This window comes from Muscardinus avellanarius, assembly GCF_963383645.1.
Source record: "Muscardinus avellanarius genome assembly, chromosome: 3".
Classification (NCBI taxonomy): Eukaryota; Metazoa; Chordata; class Mammalia; order Rodentia; family Gliridae; genus Muscardinus; species Muscardinus avellanarius.
The window spans coordinates 149,057,243-149,079,187 of record NC_137788.1 but is presented as its reverse complement, the minus strand read 5'-3'; the positions used below and the strand labels follow the sequence as shown (position 1 = coordinate 149,079,187).

General features: G+C 53.1%; 1 protein-coding gene across 6 annotated transcripts in view; it reads right to left on the bottom strand.

Moving 5' to 3' along the window:
* Positions 1-16,354, bottom strand: part of NTRK3 (neurotrophic receptor tyrosine kinase 3) — a gene marked incomplete at both ends in the record, with an annotated part of 365,601 nt that extends 349,247 nt beyond the window's left edge. For all 6 annotated transcript variants that reach the window (XM_080692445.1, XM_080692446.1, XM_080692447.1 and 3 more), the window contains one exon: positions 16,107-16,354. In XM_080692445.1, the coding sequence (XP_080548571.1) occupies positions 16,107-16,354 (248 nt within the window). The remainder of the gene's footprint in view (positions 1-16,106) is intronic.
* Positions 16,355-21,945: the final 5,591 nt, after the last annotated feature.

Below are 21,945 nucleotides of genomic sequence, written 5' to 3'. Positions count from 1 at the left end.
GATAAGGGGAAACAGGACTCCAGAGAGATGCTGTAGCCAAACATGAAAAACTTCGCATGCACAGAGAGAAGTCTGAACTTTACCTTGGGAGCAATTAAGAGCCCACAAATGCTCTTGAGCTGCAATGACAGAGACACTTCCCCTGCCTCCCAAATTAGTTTAATAATCAACCTGAGTCTGGAAGGGCATTCTGCAGAGCCTAATTGTGTTTTCATCTCGCAACTACATATCAGATCTTGTGGGTCTAAGCAAGAGCAGGTCAGGTCCAGCCCTATGGGGAGAGGGAGTGTGAGACCAGAGTCAAGATGGAGCCAGGCATCACGTTTGGGGTACAAAAGAAAAGGGGAGATAGAAACAGAGACACAACCTGGCGCCAGGACAAGCCGTAAGAACGTGCCAGGGAGTGAGTTCGTGTTCTTTGAGAATGGGGGTATTCAGGCGTTTTGCAGCCTGGGAAACTTTATTCATAAAAATCTTATGCAGAATACCAACCACACCGCCTCTGATTTCAGTCCAGGGCATATGGCTTGAAAGCCATCCACAGAAACAGTCATTCTCCAAGCGCTATCATGGGCCAGCAGCCTCTGCATGGCCGCTGAAATGCAAATTCTCAGGCAGGCAGCTGATGTTTGGAGCGAAACCCTGGGGAGGGGTCCAGCAGCCTGCGCTTTATCAAGTCCCCAGGTCATGAGCATGAATGTCAAAGTATGAAACCACGAGTGGCCGTCCACAGAACACACACACACAGACACACACACAGACACACACACACAAGCACACACTTTTGCATGGGTGACAGCAAGGATCCCACTTGTGTGTACGCATAGCACAGCTCTGCCCTTGCCCTCTTAGGGCTTTGCCCCTGGAGTAATCCCACCCCAGCTTCCAGGCTCTACCCTTTCTATCCCAGCCACTGCAACAGAACTGTTAGAAGTCAGAGCCAGAAGTGACCTCAGAGATTGCCAGGCCCAGGCCCCCTGATTTCATACACAAGGAAAGAGGTCTAGAGACATAAATCACATTGCTGGGACTCACCCCAGAAGCTGGGGGCAACGACAGGGACAGAGAGGCCAGCCCTGTCTGCCCTCACTTAGAGGACTTTCTATGGAGATGGTGCAAAAACACCTGTGCCCATGAAATTCAGGAATCCCAAACTCTGCCAGGTCCCACCGGTGTCTTCTGCCCACTCATGTTATCACTGCCCGAGCTGAAAGCCAGGGCAGAGGGCACTGTGTCCTGGCAGCACCCACTTGCACCTGTTTGCTGTGGAAGGAGGGCAGGGCCAGAGCCGAAGGCAAATGGGGGTTGGTGGGAATGAGTCAGGTCCTCTGTAACTCAGGGCAGACAGTGCGCCTACACTCAGGCCTGCCGGGTTCAAATCTCTGCCCTGCCACCCAGGCTGAATGACCCTGGCTGGTCACTTGTCTTCTTTGTGACTCAATTTCCCCATTCATAAAAACAAGGGTGATCCAGAATGAGCATCCCAAATCCAAATATACTCAATAAAATGTGCTGCAATGTCTGAAACTTTGTGAATGCTGGAAGGATGATACACATGGAAAAATTTCACATCATGAAACTTCGTTTCATGCACAAAAGTAGTGTGAAATTGCCTTCAAGCTGTGTGTATTTGATGCACATGAAAAACAAATGAGTTTCGTGTTTAACCTGGGGTCCCATCCCTAATATATCTCTTTACGTCTATCAAATATTCAAAAATTCCCAAACAATCCAAAATCCACTTTTGGTCCCCAGCAGTTTAGGTGAAGGGACACTCAGACTATGGTGCTATCCATCTTACCTGGTTGTGCCGAAAATGGAAGGGGTTAAAATATGAGCGCCCTTAGTATTTGTTTCGCTAGGATGAGTTCATGTTCCTCTACATGATTCCTCAGACAGGCTGCTGTGCTGAGAGCAGAGTTCAAGGCTCATGGAAGAAAGGAGAACAATGTGTCCAGTCTCTGGACAGAGGCCTGAGCATCGTCACCAGGCTAGGCCTGTGGCAGGGACACAAGACCACCAGCCTGATCCTGTTACAGCTCTTTACCGACACCTACTAGGGGCAGCTGCTGGGGACAGCGCAGAAGCCGCAGCACCTGCCTTCAGGAGGGCATGGCACCTGGAGGGGCAGGCACTCACAAGCCATGTGCCGGCCAGGCTCCAGAGAGTCTCAGCTGGACCACAATACCAGCCATGCCACCCTCTCGGCCCAGTGATCCCACCTGAGCAGGTGAGAGCAGACCCAGCAGAGGGAGACGGGGAACTTAGTGGACAACAGGCAGCAGTGGTCTGAAGACGTGATGGACAGGAGAAGGGCAGGTGGCAGCAGACACTAGAGGAGATCAGCCCCGGCTAGGGGGATTGGGGAAGAGCGACAGGCCATTTTCATGGAGGGAGATGAGTCTTGGCTGAAGGTCAAGGGTAAGGTCATTCTTCTTGCCACTTTTGCTCTCCCAGGGGACAAGCTGGAGAGGAGAGAGGGTAGGGATTGGTCGAGTCTGTCTAGGGACAGGAGGTAGAGTGTCAGCGGGGTGCTGGGAGAGGAAAGTAGAGTGCCACTCTTTGATAACATGTAGAGCCAGTGTCTCTGTCCCACCCTATACCTCATCGCACCCAGGCCCACCTGCACCCTGTACATGGGGAGAAAGACTGGCTCCCCCAGCCCCCAAGCACCCTCAGATGGATTCTCTCCCAGGATCGTCTAGGAACCCTCGGCACACCTGGCCACCTCCCACTTACACAGGGAGATTCCCCAGAGCAGGTCCAGATGCCAAAGCAAGGAACCAAGAGGGTGAACACCCAACCCAGAAAAACGGACAATGTTGACCTCAGCTGCCCTGCTCATCACTGTTTTCCTGGCCCCCACAAAAGCGGCTGGCCCATCAGGGGCCCTCAATTAAACCCATGTGGAATAAATACCAAAAAGAGCAATGAATGAGTGAGCGCCCAGAAGAACACCTGCCCCTGTGCACCCCGGCCAGGGTCCTTGGCATCCTTCCCTTCCCTCCCCCAAGCTTCCTGGGGTCACCTTCAGTGACAGTCCGCTTTCCATCACTATGGCCACTTAGAAGAGGAAGGGTTTATTTTGGCTCATGGTTTCAGAGGTTTCTGTCCATGGTCAATTGGCTGCGTTGCTTTGGGCCTGCGGTGAAGCAGAGCATCATGGTTAAGGGTGTGGTGGAGGACAGAGAGAGAGAAAGGAGAGAGAGGAAGAGGTCAGAGTCCCCAAGGCTCGCCCCCAGTGACCTCCATCCTTTAGCAGAGCTCTACCTGCAAACAGTGTCCCCCTCCTCCCAGCAGTCCCTTCAGATTATTCATCCATCAAATGGATAAATCTGCTGATAAGGTCAGAGCCCTCAGGATCCAGTCATCCCCCCCCCAAAGTCGACCTCTGAACATGGCTGCACTGGAAACCAAGTCACCAACACATTGGCTTTGGGGAGACATTCCAGATGCAAACCATAGCACCTTCCGAGCAAAAACCACTTATCCCCAAAGCTCTGTCTCAGAGGCAGAGTGGCAGATGAGAAATGGAATGCGCCTCGCTGGCTTCTAGTATGGGGCTCCCCTAAAACACCACAGATCCTCTACAGGCAAGGACGGTCCAGAGAATCAACATCACTGCCAGGCACATGTGTACACCTCACTCCACCACTTCCGACATTAAGACAACCTCAGGGTAAGGAAAACTAGAATTTCTAAATCTCCATTTAGGAAAGTTGCATGCTCACCACCTTAGGGAAGCCACATTTCCATATATATACATTTTTTCTTTAAACTTTACATCAGATCCATTTTCTAAAAATCCTGCCCCTGCTTCTCTTGAGATTACCCTGTGAGCTGTAGATCATTTGTCTACTACCTGCTCCCCGTTCCCATTCAACTCTAAATTCCAAGAGGGAAGGGTTACAGTCATTCATTTCCTCAACACTGTGTCTTGGGGCTTAGCACCTTGCCAGGTACATGGCACTGCCAGGATGAAAGAGGGGGGCTCCTTCTTCTCTGGGTCCTAGAGAGGATGATACAGGCTAGCCTGCTAGGACATCATCCTGCCCTTCCTCAGTAGTCCAGATGCTGCTGGGGAAGGGAGCTTGGCAGGAGCAAGGCCAATGGCCAGACACCTGGGCACCCCACAGCCCAGGCGCAGCTGTGGCTCAGCGTTCTCAGTGGGCTGAGCCTGCCACCAACACCCTTAGCTGTCTGTTAGGCACTTGGAAGATAGTCCTTGGAAAAATGGGATGAGATGTAGAAGGGAAGAGGAAGACCTGCAGCCATAGACCACAGGCTCTAAAATTCAGGCACTCCTTGCTACCCCTCCTTTCACTGCCAGGGGGGCCCTAACTCCTCATCCGCGCCTCTCCATCCCAAGTGCCTCTAGGACCAGGTTTCTGCCAAGGGAAGACGACTCCGCCTCTCCTGCACATCTCTGCCCCCTCCCCATCCTCATGTTATTTCCCACTTGGTGTCTTATCGCCACATTTGTTAAAATGACTGCCACTTAAGAGGTGGCAGGGAGTCAGAAACACAATCTGGAGCAAAGCTGATATTAAATAACTCCCCGAGCCTGGCTTGTCTGCCAAGCCTCGCTCCTGGATCTCAGGTGTAGAAACGAAGAGGCATCGTAAAGTGAGGAGCCAGAGTCGTCCCAGTTTCAATCTCAGGGTCCCCTTTCTGCTAATGTGAGGCTCCTCCCTTCTCCAGCCTGGAGATTCTTCAACAGCAAAGCCTGAAGCCCCCCAACCCTGAGCTTCACCTCCTCCAAACACACACACTTAGCAAAGGGTATATGTGCGGTCTGACGCTTAGATGAGCCCTCGGAGCCAAGCAGCCCAAACTCTACATTTTCCAGGTAAATAAACCGAGGCTCAGAGATCACAAGTCTCTTGGCTGAGGTCAACCAGACAAATTGCATTCAAGTATTTCAAAAAAGTAGAACTCCACAAACACAGAAATGGTCCAGATTTTCGGTACCAGGATTTGCCAGCTAAGTAATGTCCATCCATTGCACACATGTGTGTTTTCCATTCGTGATCTCATCCTATGGTTCTAGACACAAAATGTCAGCAATACCACAACAGGTGTATCATGCTGAAACCCTCAAAGAATCATCGATATCTAGCCCCAATAATCCCCGCCATCAGCAGCCTACAGAAGCAGAAAGCACTTGATGCAGTTCTCCATTCCAACCACTGGATGTCACTGCTGCCCCCAGTGAACTGGAACCACAGTGCGTTCCTGGGCGTACTGCGGGGGGGGGGGGGGGGGGTAGGGTAAAATGGTAAAATGATTCCATCGGGCCAACAAGATTCCATGTGACCTCCTGAGCTGTGACTTAACTTCATCCTTCTTCCGACAAGAGGCAGATGGCCCATGGTTGGGTCTCTGTTGTGTTCCAGACACTTTGTGCACATCATGTAATTTAATCCCTGCACCAACATCTCACAGCAACACCTCCCTATCACATCTTATTTCACAGGTGAATAAAAGAATGAGAGCCAGAGAAAGTAAGCAACTTGCTCGCCATCTAAGAAAACAAGCGAGGAAGAGGGCAAAGATGGAAACCCAAATTTGGCATCAAATCCCATGATCCTTTCACTACACAAACAGATGCTCCCTTGAGGGTTCAGTCCCAGGGTTATGAGCTGTGGCTATGTCAAGCTCTGAGGTTTGCCATGACCTCAGAGTTGCTGGCATGGGGAAGAAAGCACGGTCAGCTCAGACTCACCAAAAGCCCTCTCAGTGGGCTCAGCAGCACCTCCTTCCCCACAGAAATCATAGTCTAGTGCCCTCTTGTGGCTTAATGTGGAACAAGAATGAACCTACTGTGGGGGCTCTAGAGTGCATTGAAGAGATTTGAGGTCACTCCTATGCAACCTGAGTCTTTTCTACCTGTCTCTGGCTGAGTGATTGTTCAATTACAATATCCAAAAGGGAACCAGCTAGTGAATGCAAAGCGATGTAGAGCCAAGAAGCACAATAACCTTATGGGGAAAGCTGGGTGCTACCAGATCATCCTGGACAGTGCTGGCATCCAACTCCCAGGGTGGGCAGCAGAAAGGCTTTGCCTGGGACACTCCGACACTTGACAACCTAAGTGGGTCTCTTACCGGTCAGAGCCATAACAATCTCCCTGTCCCTCCCCCTTGCAGATTCTCCATGGCTCCATTTCCCATTTTACCTCTGTGTGTCCATCACCAGCCAGTCACTCATCCTAAGCTCATTTGATTCTCACCACCTCTCTATGAAGACAGGTATAATTAACCCAGTTTTCCGGATGAGGAAAGTAAGGCTCAGAGACATTAAGTAAGTTGCCAAAGTTGTCTGATCCCTTCCTGTTACACTGAGCTGCCTCTCAGACAAAAGAGACCCTGAAAAAAACTCAGGGCACTGGAATGGCTGGACCCAAACACCCTGGATTAGAATTAACCTGTTAGGGAATGTACACTGAGCTAGGAGGAGGAGCGATGGGATGCAGAAAGAACAGATAATGCAGGCCGTGGCAAGTATCCCTGGAATGTGGCAATGGCGATGGAGGGAGCCGGCACTCAAGAGTTTTACATGTGGCACCCGTTCTCGATGAGACCTTACTACAACCCTACATTATTTTTATTATCAACATTTTTTCAGATGAGGAAGCTGAGGGTCAAAAAAGTTAAGTAGCCGGCCCAGGTCACAGCTGGCAGGAGGCAGAGTCACACTCTGAGGCTTCATTTAGCAGTTGCCATAAATAAGTACAGTTGCTTATGCAAATGGCTCGAGCCCAGTTGGAGGGCCATAAATGTTCGCTTCCTTCCTGCTCTTCAACAAACCTGCTTCAACAAAACTATCAGAGATAACTTGATGGGCAAAGATGGATCACAAGAAAAAGGGCTATGTCTGTACCCTACTCATGCAAGCTCTGCACAAAATCAGGAGCCCCCAGTGTCTAAAGCTAATAACAAGGCTCATGCATGCACCCACCGGTGCATAGAAGAAAACACCCCCTGCTCAACAGAAGCCTGCCTGGGACAGAGGAGGGCCAGCAGGTCTCATAGAAGGCAACAAAGACAGCCAGTCCAGGCAGGGCCCACACCTGGCCAGCAAGGCACTTCCCTACCCTCCTCTGAATGCAGCATGAGGTCTAGAGAGGCTAAGAGGCTGCACCAGGCTCTCATCTCTGCAAAGGCAAGGGCCTATTTTGTGCTCAGTAATTCCCAAGCTTGGGCTGGAGGTGAGGGAAAGGGCACAGACGCCCTCACACTTGGACCAGCACTCCAACAGCCGAGGAGGTCTGTCAAGCTCACCTGGACCAGCACTTCAACAGCCTTAGGAGGTCTATCAATCAAGCTCACTTCTTCCATGCATGACGTTCACTACACAGCATAACCGAATGTCAACTTTCTTGTGTCCCAATCACACCTGTGATTTTCCTGGACAGGAATGATATCTCATTGCATTCATTCAGCCCCACTATCCCTGTACAAATGTCCTAATGCCTCCTGTTGCTACTGAGATCAAGAAGAGATGAGAAGGGGGCTCCCTGGCTCCAAGGCACCTTCACGTACACCTCCTGGAGAGCCAGAAAGCCCAGGACCCAGCTTTATATTGCTGGACTGCAGATACAATGGAGGAGGGCCAGCTTGCTGAGAGAGGCCCTAGGGGAGAGCTGGCCACCCCGCTCAGCCCCAGCTCAAGGAAGGCATGGATAGCAAGGGTGCCTGGTGCACTTACCACCAGGCTGGGAGTACATCCTGCTCTCACCAGAGAAGCCACCAGCCCAGGGCCGTCTCATGCGCCGCACTGCCCTCTGGTGGCCACCAGAAACCTAAGCGCAAATTATCTCAGCAAGCAAGAGGCTATAAGGTTTGTTTACACTCAGACGTGATGTGCAGGGAAGACAGGGGAAAAGCACTTATGCATGCTCAGAGACGCCTCCAGATGCATGCGCACAGCCCAGCATACTGCGACAGGTAGCCGGATTAGGACGTTGAGTCTAAGATTGCTCCATTCTGTCTCGTCCTCTCTGTGGGAAGCTCAGAGCTCTTCTCCCTGTTTCTAATTCCTCAGTCTCAGAGCAGACACCAAAGGGCTGGAGGACCCAGAGCCACATGGGGTAGGGAGGCAGCACCCTTGCCTGGTGTTAGGAATTCACTGGGTTGACCCTCAAGTTCTTCCTCTGTAAAACTGGGTTTGGCTCAAATCATTTCTGAGCGCCTTTCTAGATTTAATGATCTATTATTCAAAATGTTGATCTCCCCAACCCAAAAAAATCTTCCCAGTTACCTAGAGTCATAGATAACCAACACGATCCCTGATTGTTATGGAGCCCTTTGAGGATGTCACTGCATTGAGTCAACAAGGCCCAGTGGCTCTGTGAGGAGCCAGGCTGCAGAGTTAGGTGACCCCCAACTCCCAGGAGTGGAAACTGGGCCCAGAGAGGGCCTGTCACAGAGCAGACTCATATAGCCAGGAAGCACCAGCAGTGGGGTAGGCATACGAATGCCCTGCGATCTCAACTGTTCTGCAGGACACTTCAGCTGTCTCCATGGGGATAGCCCTAGCCACCTCCCATCCCTGTAAAGAGTCAGATGGGCCTTCCATGAGTAAGGACACAGTACCCGGGAAAGAGAACAGGACGGGATAGAGAAAGCCTTCACGGAGTACAGGCTTCTTATTTCTGAAATTTCGGGAGGAAGCCAGGGAAGAGGCCAGGAAGACCTGGAATTCACCCTTCAGGAAAGATGCTCTCTGAACACAAGCTTCCAACTCCAGCTGCCTAGAATTCTGGACACTCCCTCTGCTTGCATCCAGAGGCAGCCCTGATACTCCAAAACTCTAGCTGGGAAAAGGTACCCAGCCCTCTGCTCCCCCATCCAGGCTCTCTCTGACCATGGGTATCAAGACATTATCCTGCACACTGCCTCACCCAGAGAGAACCTGGCTGGGACCTGCCACCAGCTAATGGAACCTGCCAGCCTCCACTGGCACTGGGGCCACCACAGGGCTGGCCTGACCTCAGAGAGACACCATGTGGTGGTCAAGGGGGAGTGGAAGAGGACTTGTCTGAGATGTGGCCTTAGGGGAGGGCTGTGTGTTGGGAACAGGTCAGGAAAGAATAAATACCAACACCCCACCACCACCACCACCACCACCACCACCGTTACAGGCCTGTCTGGGATTGTGTTAGCCACAACAGCTTGACCAATATTGTATCCCATAATTACCCATTTGCTTTACCCCCTAGCCTCAGCCAAGGCAATTCTCACCTCAGGAACTAGAATAATATACCAAAGGATCTTCCAAGCCCTTCATGTCAATCCTTCTGGTTTTTACTATTAATTTATCATAATAGCAAGATATTCTGGCATGTCTGAATATATGTGTGCATATATATATGTGCATATATATATATGCACATGTATATACACATATATGTGTATGCTAGTATGCACAGTAGTATAGCAAGCTTATATAGGCAATAGAGCTTAATATTTAAATGCCAGACAGCTAGAACATTTTGGCTACCTAAAATTGTCCCTTCTCCGACTCAGCTTCCCCACCTGTAAAATGGGACTTATGATAGTACTTAGCTCATAGTTTTGGTGTGAGGCCACTATGATGTGTTATTCTTAGAGTGCTTGGAACAGTGTCTAGAACATAGTAAAGTTCAATTTTAAAAAGGGTCAACTATTAGTAGTTATCATGTACTTAAAAATGCTAGCTGTAATTAGTTAGCCAAGCCGATAAATGTTAGCTCTTATTAGCTATCATGTGTTGACAGCTTTCTCTTTGCCAAGCATGACACAGGACACTGAATTCAAAACAGTGCTGCTATAAGGTAGTTGCCATTATCCCTATCTTACAGATAAAGAAATAGAGGGCTAAAAGAGGAAAAGTATTTGTCCACAGCTAGGGAGAAGCCAAGCCTGGAGGAGCAGCTGGAAAAACCTGGCATAGAAAGAGAACATCTGCCAGTCTCCATGCTTGGTGATAGCTATCTGGGGAAGGATGCTGAATCTTATACCACCCAGCACCCGAGACCTTTACAAGGGGACAAGAAAACTTGGAACCAGGCACAGAGATGAGACCCTAGAGGAGGAACAGGCTCCCCAGCCTGCCGGGCCCAGGTCCGCCAGCCCCACGTGGAAGTAGCGTCGCAGAAGCCCTCATTGAGTTTATTTCTAATTGGCGTGGGCTGCAGGCTGCAGGGAGCCCTGGGGCTGCCAGCCTCACACAGTCGTTGCCTCTGGGGGCCCTGAATTTGGAAACATCACCCCACAGGGAGACACAGTTGTGGGGGAGGCTCTGGCTTTGACAAAGTGCCCAGAACAGAAGCCAGGGTGGAGTAGGAGGCTGCACCGCACCTAGAAGCACGCCTGGGAGGAGTCTCCCAGCAACCTGGGGACCCTCAGCTGAGGCTCCTCTTGGGCTTTGGGACCCTCGTGGGAACAAGAGGGAGGTGTACTTGCAGCGGCATCCTCCAGTGCTGAGTTCTAGTGAGCCTTGCACTTATGGGGAGCAGAAACTCAGGGACTCTCTTTGAGAGTTCTAGGACTCCATAAGACACTGAACTTTGACCTGGGCTTCCCTGCTCTCAACCCATCTCATCCAAAAAGGCGCCTGCGATGGGCCTGGCCAGCAGGAGAGGTGAGTGAGGCTCAGGGACTGGCAAATGACTGAAGCCACTGGCTCTGCTGGTCACTGGTGGATCTGGGTGACAGTGCAGTCTCCAGAGCCCCTTAGAGACAGGTCATTCTTGCATTGCTGCCCTTTGAAAGAAACCCCCCTGGATAAAAATGCTCCATATCTCCCTCACCAGCATGCCATAGGATATTCAGCTGGAGTGCCACGCCAGAAAGAGAGAGAGAGAGAGAGAGAGAGAGAGAGAGAGAGAGAGAAACCAAGAGAACCAGAGAGGCAGCAAGAGGTTGGGCGGCAGACGTCTCCAGAGCATCTGGACCTTGCTACCAGGGAGCCACAGCAACTCAGTCACCAGGGACTTGGGTTTTGTTCTCAGTTTTCTTTGATGAATCTGTAAAATGGGACTGCTATACTTCAAGATCTTGCAAAAACAAACTGTGACTGTGAACTGGAAATCATTATATAAATGAATACTGGGGATATTTATGGAGACAAAGCATATGCTACATAGAGACAAAATAGGTGGGTCCTAGGAGGCCACTGAGAGCCAGCCTAGCTCCTCGGAGGGGGTTTGCAGGCCTTGGGAATCCCAATGGAGATGTGAGATCGCCTACGGGACCCAGCCTGGCCCTGCCTCACATCTGCTCTGCATATCTCAACTTATCAACTCTGCTCTTGGCACAGCACCAAGAAGGAGAGCCAGGGACTTCAGGATCATCTCTCCTGTCCCCAACCCATCTCCTTCTGCAGCTCAGGGCCTCCAATCCCAGGGACGGGGGACACCATGCTTTTTTTTATTATGCATGATTTGGCAATAAAAAATTTATCTTGCAACCCCCAAACACTCATATTTATTAAATTATGTGCTTAGATATCTTCAACTCCATACATTAAATATTAAAATTCCCTTTTCTAGGTAAGAATAATTTGAAATGGAAGTTCGAATGTTTTCTTCTCTCCCCCAGTGGAGGCCCCTGCTCCAGCAGTGGGTTGAACCCTATACAAGGACACGTCTCCTCCCAGCCCCAAGCCTGGGGTGTATATGGGGTGGAGGGCGCAAAGCTCGGTATCCATCCTCTAAGGAGAGGCCACAGGCCCTGACACATTTTTAAGTGTGCATCCAATCTGGTCAGTTGACTCCAAATTGTGTCATGTGTCACAAATTCTGTCAAACTCTGAATATCCTAGGCTTTCAAAGGGCAGGAGAGGGAGGAGGGGAAATGACCAGTGACCCACAGCCAGTAAGAGAGCAACTAGCCTCCCTCCTGGAGGTATTACAGGGTGACCGCCATCCCAAAGGAAGGCCCTTTAGAAATGGCCCAGCTGAGGGATGTTCCCTGGGCCCTGGGATGGCAGAGGTCCAAGTTGGAAGGGACATTCTGCCCCATGGCCTCAATTCAAGGTCCTTTAATGCAGCTTGAGAGGGCTCAGCACAGAGCCAGGTGTAACTCCTATGCCCCATCCCCTTCCCTACTCCTAACCTGCCACTGGCCACCAGGAGGCCTGGAGGAGGGGGGCTGGACATGGTGCCTATGGCCCCTGGACCAGTTGCTCTGCAGAATGCTTAAGATACCCAGCTCACAGTGGCATTACGATGATGAGACAAGGGTCATCCTTAGGAAGGGCCACAGGCTGCCCACCCCACCCCACCCCAGACAGAAAGGCCACACAAGGACAGAGAGCACCTCAGGAGAGGGGCCTCAGTTCTCCCTCTCCTACAGCAGCAAGCTCCACCTCAGCCAGGCAGGGGGCATTCAGAGCCCTGGGGGACCCAGAGGAAACTCCCAGGCTCCAGAATCAGCCCTTCTGAGGCCAGTATACAAGTACTCTGAAGGCGATGGTCCGGCTGGGCTGGTTTTGCCCAAAATTGCAGGGCTAATGTGCTTGACCCCAGAGGGAGCTGCGGAAGCCTCACCCGCTGGGCTTGCTGGGGATGACACTGGATCATCAAGAGTGTAAAATCCCAAGACCATTGGGGTCTCTATCCCCAAAAGCCTCTTTACCCAGAGCCATAACCACTTTCCCTTCCAAATCTCACCTCAGAGGCCCCTCTCTCAAGCCTAGCACCTTGTTGAACCTCCTAAATGAGCCCCTGGTGTGACTTCTGCTGTGAATCCCCAGTTCTCCCTAGTTAATTGCCAAAGTTGTATCTCCCCTTGATCCTTAGAAAGGAGAAGAATCAAAAAGCCAGTATATCAGCCAATGCCCCCATGACCCTCAGCCAACCGGGAGACCATTTTCAGAGAGGTCAGAAGAAATAAAAGGACCTATACCAGAGACCCTGGGGTGGCTCAAGGTGACACCCAGCCTATGGTTCAGTATCCCAGCCCAGAGCCCAGGGTATCTGCGAGCCTGGGCAGCTAGACCAAGAATACCTGTCCCAGCAATGTCCTCCTCTCCCCTTCCATCATCTTTCTAACAGCCAGAGATGCACCATTCCAGCCAGCCCACAGGCCCATAGGCCCAGCCTAGAGAGTGGGCCCAGACAGCCCATCATACTGGCCATCAGCCTCTTGCCTTTGTGACATCAGAGCCTGCTTGGGCGTGGCTGCGCAGACGCTTCTAGGCCAGAGTCCACTGTGTGTCGAGGGCTGCCTTGTGTGTGGCAAAGGATTGGCCTCCTGAACTCAGAGAGGCCCAAAGGGTGGCTTCTCAGCAGCTCAGCTTTACAAGGGGCAAAATGAACCCCACACTTCAGCTCACCCTCTCGCCCTGATGCTTCACGGCTGACTTCCTCCTGATACTAATGTGGCGGCCAAAGGGTGGTGGCCTCCTCCACCCAAGCCAGCCCTTAGCCAGGCGCAGGTAGGCACCACTGGCCCAAGAAACAGAGCCTCAGGGAAACAGGCCACTTGTCCCTTTGAAGACCCAGGTACAATTGGACCAGCACCTGAGGGAGGGGCTTGCGGGTGAATGTACAGAGGCCCCACCCTCTTCATACCCAGAATCTGCTAAAACCCACCTCAGGCAGACCAGCACCCAGAGCCTCAAGCCGGTAGGATGCTGGGGGCCCCTTGACCCCATGTCTCAGTAAACAATTCTAAAAAACACCCATCTGGGCCATGCTCAAACAAGGCCCTTCCGTGTACCTCTCTGTCCTTCTTGAAAGGCCTCTTAGAGCAGGAAAGGAGTAGGATGCTGGACAGGCCAGTGGGCTCCAGAACTGAGGCTGTGTGCCTTGGGAAACTGCTAGAGCCTCTAAACCCTTGGGGGTAAAATAGGGGTAGGGACATGTTCTTCCCAGGAGAGCAGGACTTCTCTCCAGGCTCTCTGCCTCTGGAGTGGAAGGCTGTCAAAACCAGCCACAGGTTTAACAGGGCACTGGGGAGAAATGGGGGGAGGAGGGGTCATTGGCCCATGACCTCTGACCTTCCCCACATGCCACTCACACAGGGCCACATGGGTGTTGAGGTCGATTTAGGGAAATGGGTCCTGACAGTCTGCCAGAGTTCAAGTCTTGAAACAAAAATGGGGACACACACAGAGGGGCTCTCAATCCACTCCCTGCACCCTATCCCCGCCTCATGACCTCCTCATATCCTGCAATGCCAAAGAAGGTACAAGGTCACCCTCCTGCCACATACCTCCGGCAGCCCAGAGAGACCAACCCAATCTCCCCTGCTGAACTGTTTCCCTCCACCTCGTTTTCAGAGGAGTGACACCTCCGTGCGGCTATAAAGAGCCTACGTGAGTGTGGCCATTCCTGCCTCCCACTGGCTTCTAACAGACACACACATCCCTGGAGCAGAGAACAAGCGGGGTGCAGCTCCTGGGCTCCCAGGGATTCACAGTGGGCACTGTCTTTCCTACCCTTAGTCCACCAGATCCCCTGGAAGTCCGGCTCCCGAGTGCCAGGACTGGCCACTGAGCTCCTGCACCCCTCCATCTACCCCTCCACGCGCGGGGGGGTGCGGGGGGGAGCAGATGAGCACTTCCAAGTAGAGTTTCCTACAATCTCACTCCAGGCCCTCCTCCATGCGTCCCCTGACAGGCTGGGCACTGTGGCCTAGAGGGAGGGAGAGGCACTACAGGGTCCATCTTCTCTCCCTACCACCTCCCTTTTCGCCTTGGCTGTCTGTCTTGTCGTCTCTGGCCAGGCTGAGGGTTTTGAGGGGTGAAGAGCTGAGCTGAGATATGGGTCAAGCTGGCCAGGAGTCGGGGACAATTCCTGGGCTGTACATCTCCCTCAAGCTGTCAGCTGCGAGAGCACAAGCAGTCTCCATGAAGCCAAGAGGGCTGGCGGGCTCTGGAGAGAGCAGGGCTGCTATTGCCTTGGGCTTTTGGGGGCCATGCTCCAGGAAGAAGCAAGGGAGGCCTGGCCCTGGAAGAGCACTGCCAATGGCACACTGGTCCCCTCTGGCTTAAGTCTTTCCCAGAGATAAAGAGCCACCCCAAGCCCTTCCCCAGGGCAGTCTCTCAGCATCCTGGCCACTCCCGGGGGTCCCCAAGGGGCAGGAGGCTTGCAGGGAAACAGGAGAGAGCTGTGCTCTGAGCATCCCCGTACTGTAGCACCCCTCTCCAGGATGGAGGGTGAGAGGGGGTCCTCTGGCCTGCCCCCCTCTGCTTCTGCCTCCCATCCCTACCATAGAGAAATCTCAAGAAAAGAGCAGGCCACCGCAGGTCTCACTCAGACAGGGCAGAACCCGGCAGACACCAGCCAGAGTTCAATTTTACAAATAAACAGATATGCACCATGGTAGAAGAACCCCCTCCCATTCCCCAAACACACGCCTGCCCTGTTCTTTCCCTTCGCCCTCCTGCCTTGGAATTATCCGGAGCCCTTATCAATGCCCAAGCAGGGAAGGGATCTGTAGGTGCCCAGAGGCAGACGAGGGTGGGAAAGGGGACGCTCTCTCGGAAATACCCAAAACCGGGCCAGTGGCAGAGAGGGCCCGGCAGGGCTGGCTGGCGTTCATGACGGCCTAGACACGTCCAAAGTCTCCCTGAACAGCCAGCTTCCAACTTGTTTACTTGTCAGCGTGTTCTGCCGTCTCCAAAAGGAAATAGTTAAACACCTCCCGGCTGGATCCCGTCACCTTCCCTCAGGCTCAGCGCTGCCTGGGCCGCCACGATCCTGCTGCCGCCGCCTCTGCCAAGGAACCGAGCCTCGTCTACTTTATGTCACTGAGTGTGGCCAAACTGTTGCTATTTGGCGGGGGGGGGGGGGGGGGGGCAAAGAACCTAATTCGCACCCTCGAAAGGAGCCAACAGCGGGTGGGGGTGGGGGCGGGAGCCGGGCCCCGTGTGCCCTCGGCCGGCGGGGTCCTCTCTCGGGAGAGGAACACACCAGCATCCCGATCGCGCCTGGCCGGGCCGAGTCACCTGGAATCCGCAGGCGGAGAGCATCTCCCGAGCCTGAGCGAGCCTGACGCGCGCCCGGCCGACCGCGGCGAACCGGGGCGGGCCGAGGGCCGGCTGGGGCCGCGGGCGGGCGCCAGGGAGCCCAAGCCGGGGGAAAGCGGGCTGGGAGCGGCCGCCCGACTTACATGGAAGTGATATTCCTTGAGATGTCCGTGATGTTGATGCTAGCGTTCCCGTTGCTGTTCCCTGAATCCTGCCCTTCCAGGAGGGGGAAGAGGTTCCCATCGTCCGGCCGCCGGCAATTGATCTCAGTCTTGCTGCAGACGCAATTTGCTGGGCAAGCCAGCACCGAGCCCACATAGTCCAGCCAGACGCTCCCCAGCAAGAAAAACCGCCAGAAACTACACTTGGCTGGGCAGAGAGAGACATCCATCTCCGATCGCTGCTTCTAAAAAAGAGGAGGAGGAGGAGAGGAGAGGGGGGTGGGGTGGGGGGAGCAGGGGGGGAAGGAAACAAAGACGGCGAGGGAGGGGGAGGGGGAGGGGGGCCTCTGCCTTTGAAACGCCGAGCGATCAGATGCAAAATCCTTCAGCGTCTGAAACCATCGCGGCCGCCGCCGGGTGGGAGCCGCGGGGACCGCCTAGTGGCGCGGTCTGCCGGGCATGGTGGCCGGCTCGGCGCTCGCCGGCTTGCCGGGTCCGGGGGCTCTGGAAGCGAGGCGCGCTCTCCGATTCCGAGACTTTGCCGGGTTGCAACAGACGGTGGGAAGGCAAAAAATAATAATACTAATAATAAGGAAAGAGGGAAAAATAAAAGGAAAAGAAAATGGTGCTAAAGTCACCGAGTCCCACCTACTGGGCAGAATTAAAACGGACACACCTGCAAAACACACTCACACACACTCGCGCGTACACACACACACACACACACACACACACACACACAGGGAGGAGGAGGAGGAGGAGGAGGAGGAGGAGGAGGAGGAGGAGGAGGAGGAGGATGTAGTCGGAGCTGCTGCAGCCGCTGAGAATGGCTCCCGCGCGCCTGCAGAAATGTACAAGTGCTCCGAGCCTTACGAAACGCACGGGTTATCCGAGCGTCTTCCTCGGCTCCCTCCCTCCTCCCTCCCTCCTCGCGGCCTCCTCCCCCTGCCCCCCACGCGGGCTGGGAGCGGCAGGAGCGCGGAATCTCCCCCTCCCTTCCTCCCCTCCCCGCCCGTCCTCTCCCTCCTCCCTCCCCACCCACCCACCCACTCGGCTCGCGGCTCTCGCCGGCACCGCCACCCGCAGCCGCCGCCGCCCGCCGGCTCCACGCCCCGCGGCCCGGCGCCCGCACGCCGCAACCCGGGGGAAGCCGAGACGGAAGGGAAAAAGTTGCAGTTGGGATTGCGAGGGTCGGCGCTGGGCCGGGAGAGTTGGCAAGCCGGCTGCGCGACCCGAGGCGTGCTCCTTTCCACTTTTTGGCCCTCGCGCTGCCCTTTTTTTTTTTTTTTTTTTAATTTTTTTTTTTTTTTCTGCTGCAATCTCGACCGCGGGAGGAAGTGAAATGTATGCGGCCGAGGTGACAGGGGAGCGCATCCGAGCTGGGGTGGGGGCGCAGACTCGCGGACGGGGCCGGGAGAGCCCCGGAGAGGCACCAGGAAAGGGGACCCGGGTCGCAGGCGCGCGGGTCCACAGCTGAAGACACTGGTGTCCGTAATTGAGGGTCGGGGAGCTGGGCTCGGCCGGGAGCGGACTCCGGGGCATGGCACGCACGCTCCATGTCCCCGCGCCCTCCGTGCCTTCCGGGCGGTGGGTTTTGCGTCGGCCTTGGGCAAGCTGGGAGCGGAGGAGGAAGGAATAAATACGCACTGGAGGGGCTGCGTGGAGAGCTGAGGTGCCCGGCCGAGCTGTGCCTGCGAGAGAAACGGCCGGGAAATTGACATGCAAGGGGCATTTTTTCCCCTTCCTTAAGCGCCACGCCAGCGCGTCAGAGGCCGGCTCCTTGGGCTCAGCTGTGGGTGCGCTGAGCTGGCTGCGGGGTGAGGGGGAGGGCGGGCTGCTTGCTCCGGATTCGGGGGACGCAGAACCTCCCTCCTACCCTCCCACACAAGCACCCCTTCTTGGTAGGGGCGCCAAACAGGTGCAGCGTTCGATGCGAGCTCGGCTCCTGTCGGGCTCAGGATGCAGAAGGAGTCCCGGCTTTTTGCCTCGACTGGGATTTTTTTAAAAAATAAAATAAAACGTAAAGATGTCAACTGTGAGCCGTTTGCTGAGAAAGCCAGATCGTTCACTGTCGGAGGGGAGAAGAAAGGGTTAGGAGAGTCCAGCAGCAGACACACTACGGCATTCACACGCAGAAGAAAGCAGGTCTCTCCTCCCGGGCTTGGGAAGAGAGAGGGCAGGCGGCGAGGAAGCAAAAGACATTGAATTCAACTGCATCCAGTATCTGAAAGGATGCTCCCCCGCCCCCCTGTGGATTCCGATGCAGGTCATGCAACTTGCAGTCAAAATGGGGGAAGGGGTATTGCGGATACCACCAGTCAGCCCCAGGATCAACCACAGACACGCCTGATGTCGCCTAGTGGCACGGACGCTAGGCAAAAACTTGGAATGAAAAAGCAAATTAAAAAAAAAAAGAAAACATGACTATCAAAGGCAGCTTTCCGGACTTCCCTTCGCATCCGCCTTCTTTGGCCTCCAGGAGACTTTTACCCCCATCACCATTAAGGCCTTGTCCCCAGAATGGCAATATGCCCTCCCGCCAGCAGGAGGGGACAGAGTGGAGACAGCTTTAGACTCTCAAACAGTTCCCACTGGCCCCAGGCCAGTCCCTGGTGTCCTTGTCCACTGGGAATCTCCCTGCCACTTCAAGTGCCGTCCTGTGACAGGCTCTTAAATAGCTGGAGAGGCAGAGAAACTGAGGTGTAGTCAAACACTCAAGCGTGGCCTCTCCTGGGAGGTGGCAGGTGGCAGCAGAGAAGCCATGGGACCTTTCTCACACCACTTCAGGGGAGGCACAATAACCCACCAGCGTGCCAAGTGGGTTTAGCAGAACATCAGTGGTTCTCCAGCCTGGTGCAGAAATGGGCGTGTCTAAAAGATGCTTCGCCTCTTTTCTTTTTTTCATTTATTTCTTTTAGAAAAGAGAGATGATTTTTTAAAAAATATCTCCAGCTGAGAAGAGTAGGGATACATATGACAAGATTAAAAAGAAGGAATCCGGGCATGGTGGCGTACCCTTGTAATCCCCGTGTTTGGGAGGCCAAGACAGGCGGATCCACGCAGGTTCGAAGCCAGCCTCTCTGGCTTAAGAGACCCTGTTTCCAAATAAAAATATAAAAAAATAGGTGTCTGGGAGTGTAGCCTGGAGGTAGAAGGGTTTCCAGGAACCCAGTACCACCAAAAAAAAAAAAAAAAAAAAAAGAAGGAATAAAAACTCCAACTTTGGAGTTGGCAAAAATTCAGGCCCTTGATAGAATAAGAAGCCTACAGCCCTGACAATGAATGGGATTAAGATAGGATGCTGTGGTTATGCTAGAGATCTGGGCCTACCCCCCCCCCCAAAAGTGGCAGCCTAGGAGCAGGGGAAGCCCTTGTGGAAGCAGATGGTGCATGGGAGTGGGGCGCACCCAGGCAGATCACTTAAGCCTTCTGGGTCCCAGCCTTTACTTCTGTGAAATGTCCAGACAGCCAGTTCCCTGTGACCATGGGTACCATCTTCCCTGGAAACTTGTTACAAACACATCCTCTTAGGCCCACCAAGAACAGCTAAACCAGGACATCCACTTAGCCAGCTTCCCAGGTGACTCACAAGTACATCACAGCCTCCAAAGTTTCTTACTGTTTGGAGATTCTGCTCCTGTGTGAAATTGGGCTGAAAGAATTGTGGAAAAAGAAGAGAGATTGGGGTTTGGGGCCCCGAAATATTATTAAGCTATAATGAAGGTAAAATAAACTAGTTATTTCAGCTGCAAAGGTCTTGTCAAAAACAGACCTTTGAAGCCTCACTAGAAGTTCAAGGAGGTGGGGAGGGTGTCCTGCTCATGCTGTCTGTGGACAAACAGCCATGCTATGCTGGTTCTTAACCTCAGAAGTAGGGCAGATTTGGATGAGGCAGGAGAGAGTCTCCAGAGCAGACACCCTACTCTCAGTCAACAGGAGTCCAGAGCATTTAGGGTATGTTATCTTCTTGCTAAGAATGTCCCGGTTGACAAGGAAGAAGGCCTGTCACATTATCTCCATTCCCAGTGTGCAGCCATCACTGGGTCTTAGAGAGATCGTGACCCAGCTCAGCATCCAGCCTATCAGGGGATAATCCCCCCTGTGTCCCCTTTGCTGCCAGCTGGAGTCTTATAAATGAGGAAACTTGCCCATGTACACCCTGCTGATCCAGAGACAGCAAGAATGGGCAAAGTTTTCCTAAACAGAAAGTAAAGCTCTACAAACCCTTTACAGCCATGCAGATGCCTTCTGCTACCAAGGGTTAGCAGAAAATGGGAATGTTCCCAAGATTCCAATGTGGTCTCCCAGGATAAGCTAGACTGGGAGCTGCCTAGCAGAGCACTGTGGTCCAGTGTTCCAACACCTAGAGAAAGAGAGTACATGTTTCTTTCTTAAAGAGACTGTTTCAGGTGTGTGAGCACCTGAGATCTCTACTTGACTATTTGTTTATGTGGGATTCCCAGCAGCCAAAATCCCCTGCCATCTGGGAGAGGAGGAGGGGAGTGGAAATTCAGGAGGTAAATACATCATGCTGAGCCCGGGAATCCCCACCTCCCAAGGCCTCTGCCCACCGCAGGCTCATGGTCACCTGTCTGCCTTTTTTACCTGGCCACATTTCCTTTTCAAATGGACACACACCTCTGAGCCATTGTCCACACCACATTTCTGGGGTGCAGGCTGGCCCCCAGCCATTCTTGATTCATCCACCATGTCCCACTCTTATGGTATCAACCTGAATCCAGGACCTATGCTGCATCACTTTCTAATTGAACAGAAATAGGACCTGCGGTCCTAAGTCAGAGCTGGGAAGGGTGCCGTGGTACTGCGAGCAACTGGGCAGACAGAGGGAAGACTTTCTATTCTGAAGAGCCATCTGGAGCTGGCAGGCCAGGGCTCTTTAGAGAGGAAGAGACCTGTGACCTGAGTGGCCCATGCTCCAGATGAAAGGGAAAGAAATTTGGTTGGAGGCCAAGGACACATAATGCTCTTCAAAAGGTCAGGAGCCAAGGAGAGCATTCTGGCCATACATGGAAGATGAAAACTCACCCATGGTCAAGCAGCATAGTCAACACCAAGACATTCCCGGAAAGCAGGAAAACCCAACCACAGGAGACCACATCTCAGGACCCCAGTTCAAGTCCCAAGATCGTAGACAATCTCTCTGTGTTGGGGCAGAGGGCCCTATACAAACCAAATGCAACCTGTTCAACAGGTTGTGCAGAAATTCTCTGAGACGCATCCCCAGGGCCACGTCTATCCCTTTTGAATAGCTTCCATGGCAAGAAGCTCACTACCACCAAAGGCCTCCCACTCTTCTCAAATCCCTTTATTCAGCCTTCATTTAGAAATAAAGAACCCAGCCTCCCTAAAGTTCCCACCCTTGATACTCCACAAAAAAGTGTAGCTTCTTTTCTATCAGCCCGCCAGGAGGCTGGCTGCCCATGTCTCTTCTCTGAGCAAAATACTCCAGTTCCTTCCCTCTACTTCAAAGGCACACCTTTCTGATCCTCCCCAGCTAAGGTCACTGGGAACGCATGCAGTTATACCAATGGCCTGTTTAAAGGGCAACTCCAAATCCCAGACTTCAAGTCCTCCAACCTCAGGGGCTGAGGGAGTAGGCATCTATAATGAGACAAAGAATGGTATCATGTAACTGACCCAGTAAGTTGAATTTGCCATCCGCAAGCACCTAAGCCCACAAAAGGCAGTTAATTCTCTGGACCTCAGTTTCCCCTTCTGCAGAATCGAGGTTCAACAGTATGTGGCTCACAAGGCAGTCGTGAGATAGTGGAGTTAAGCTCTTTGAGCAGTACCTGCCATA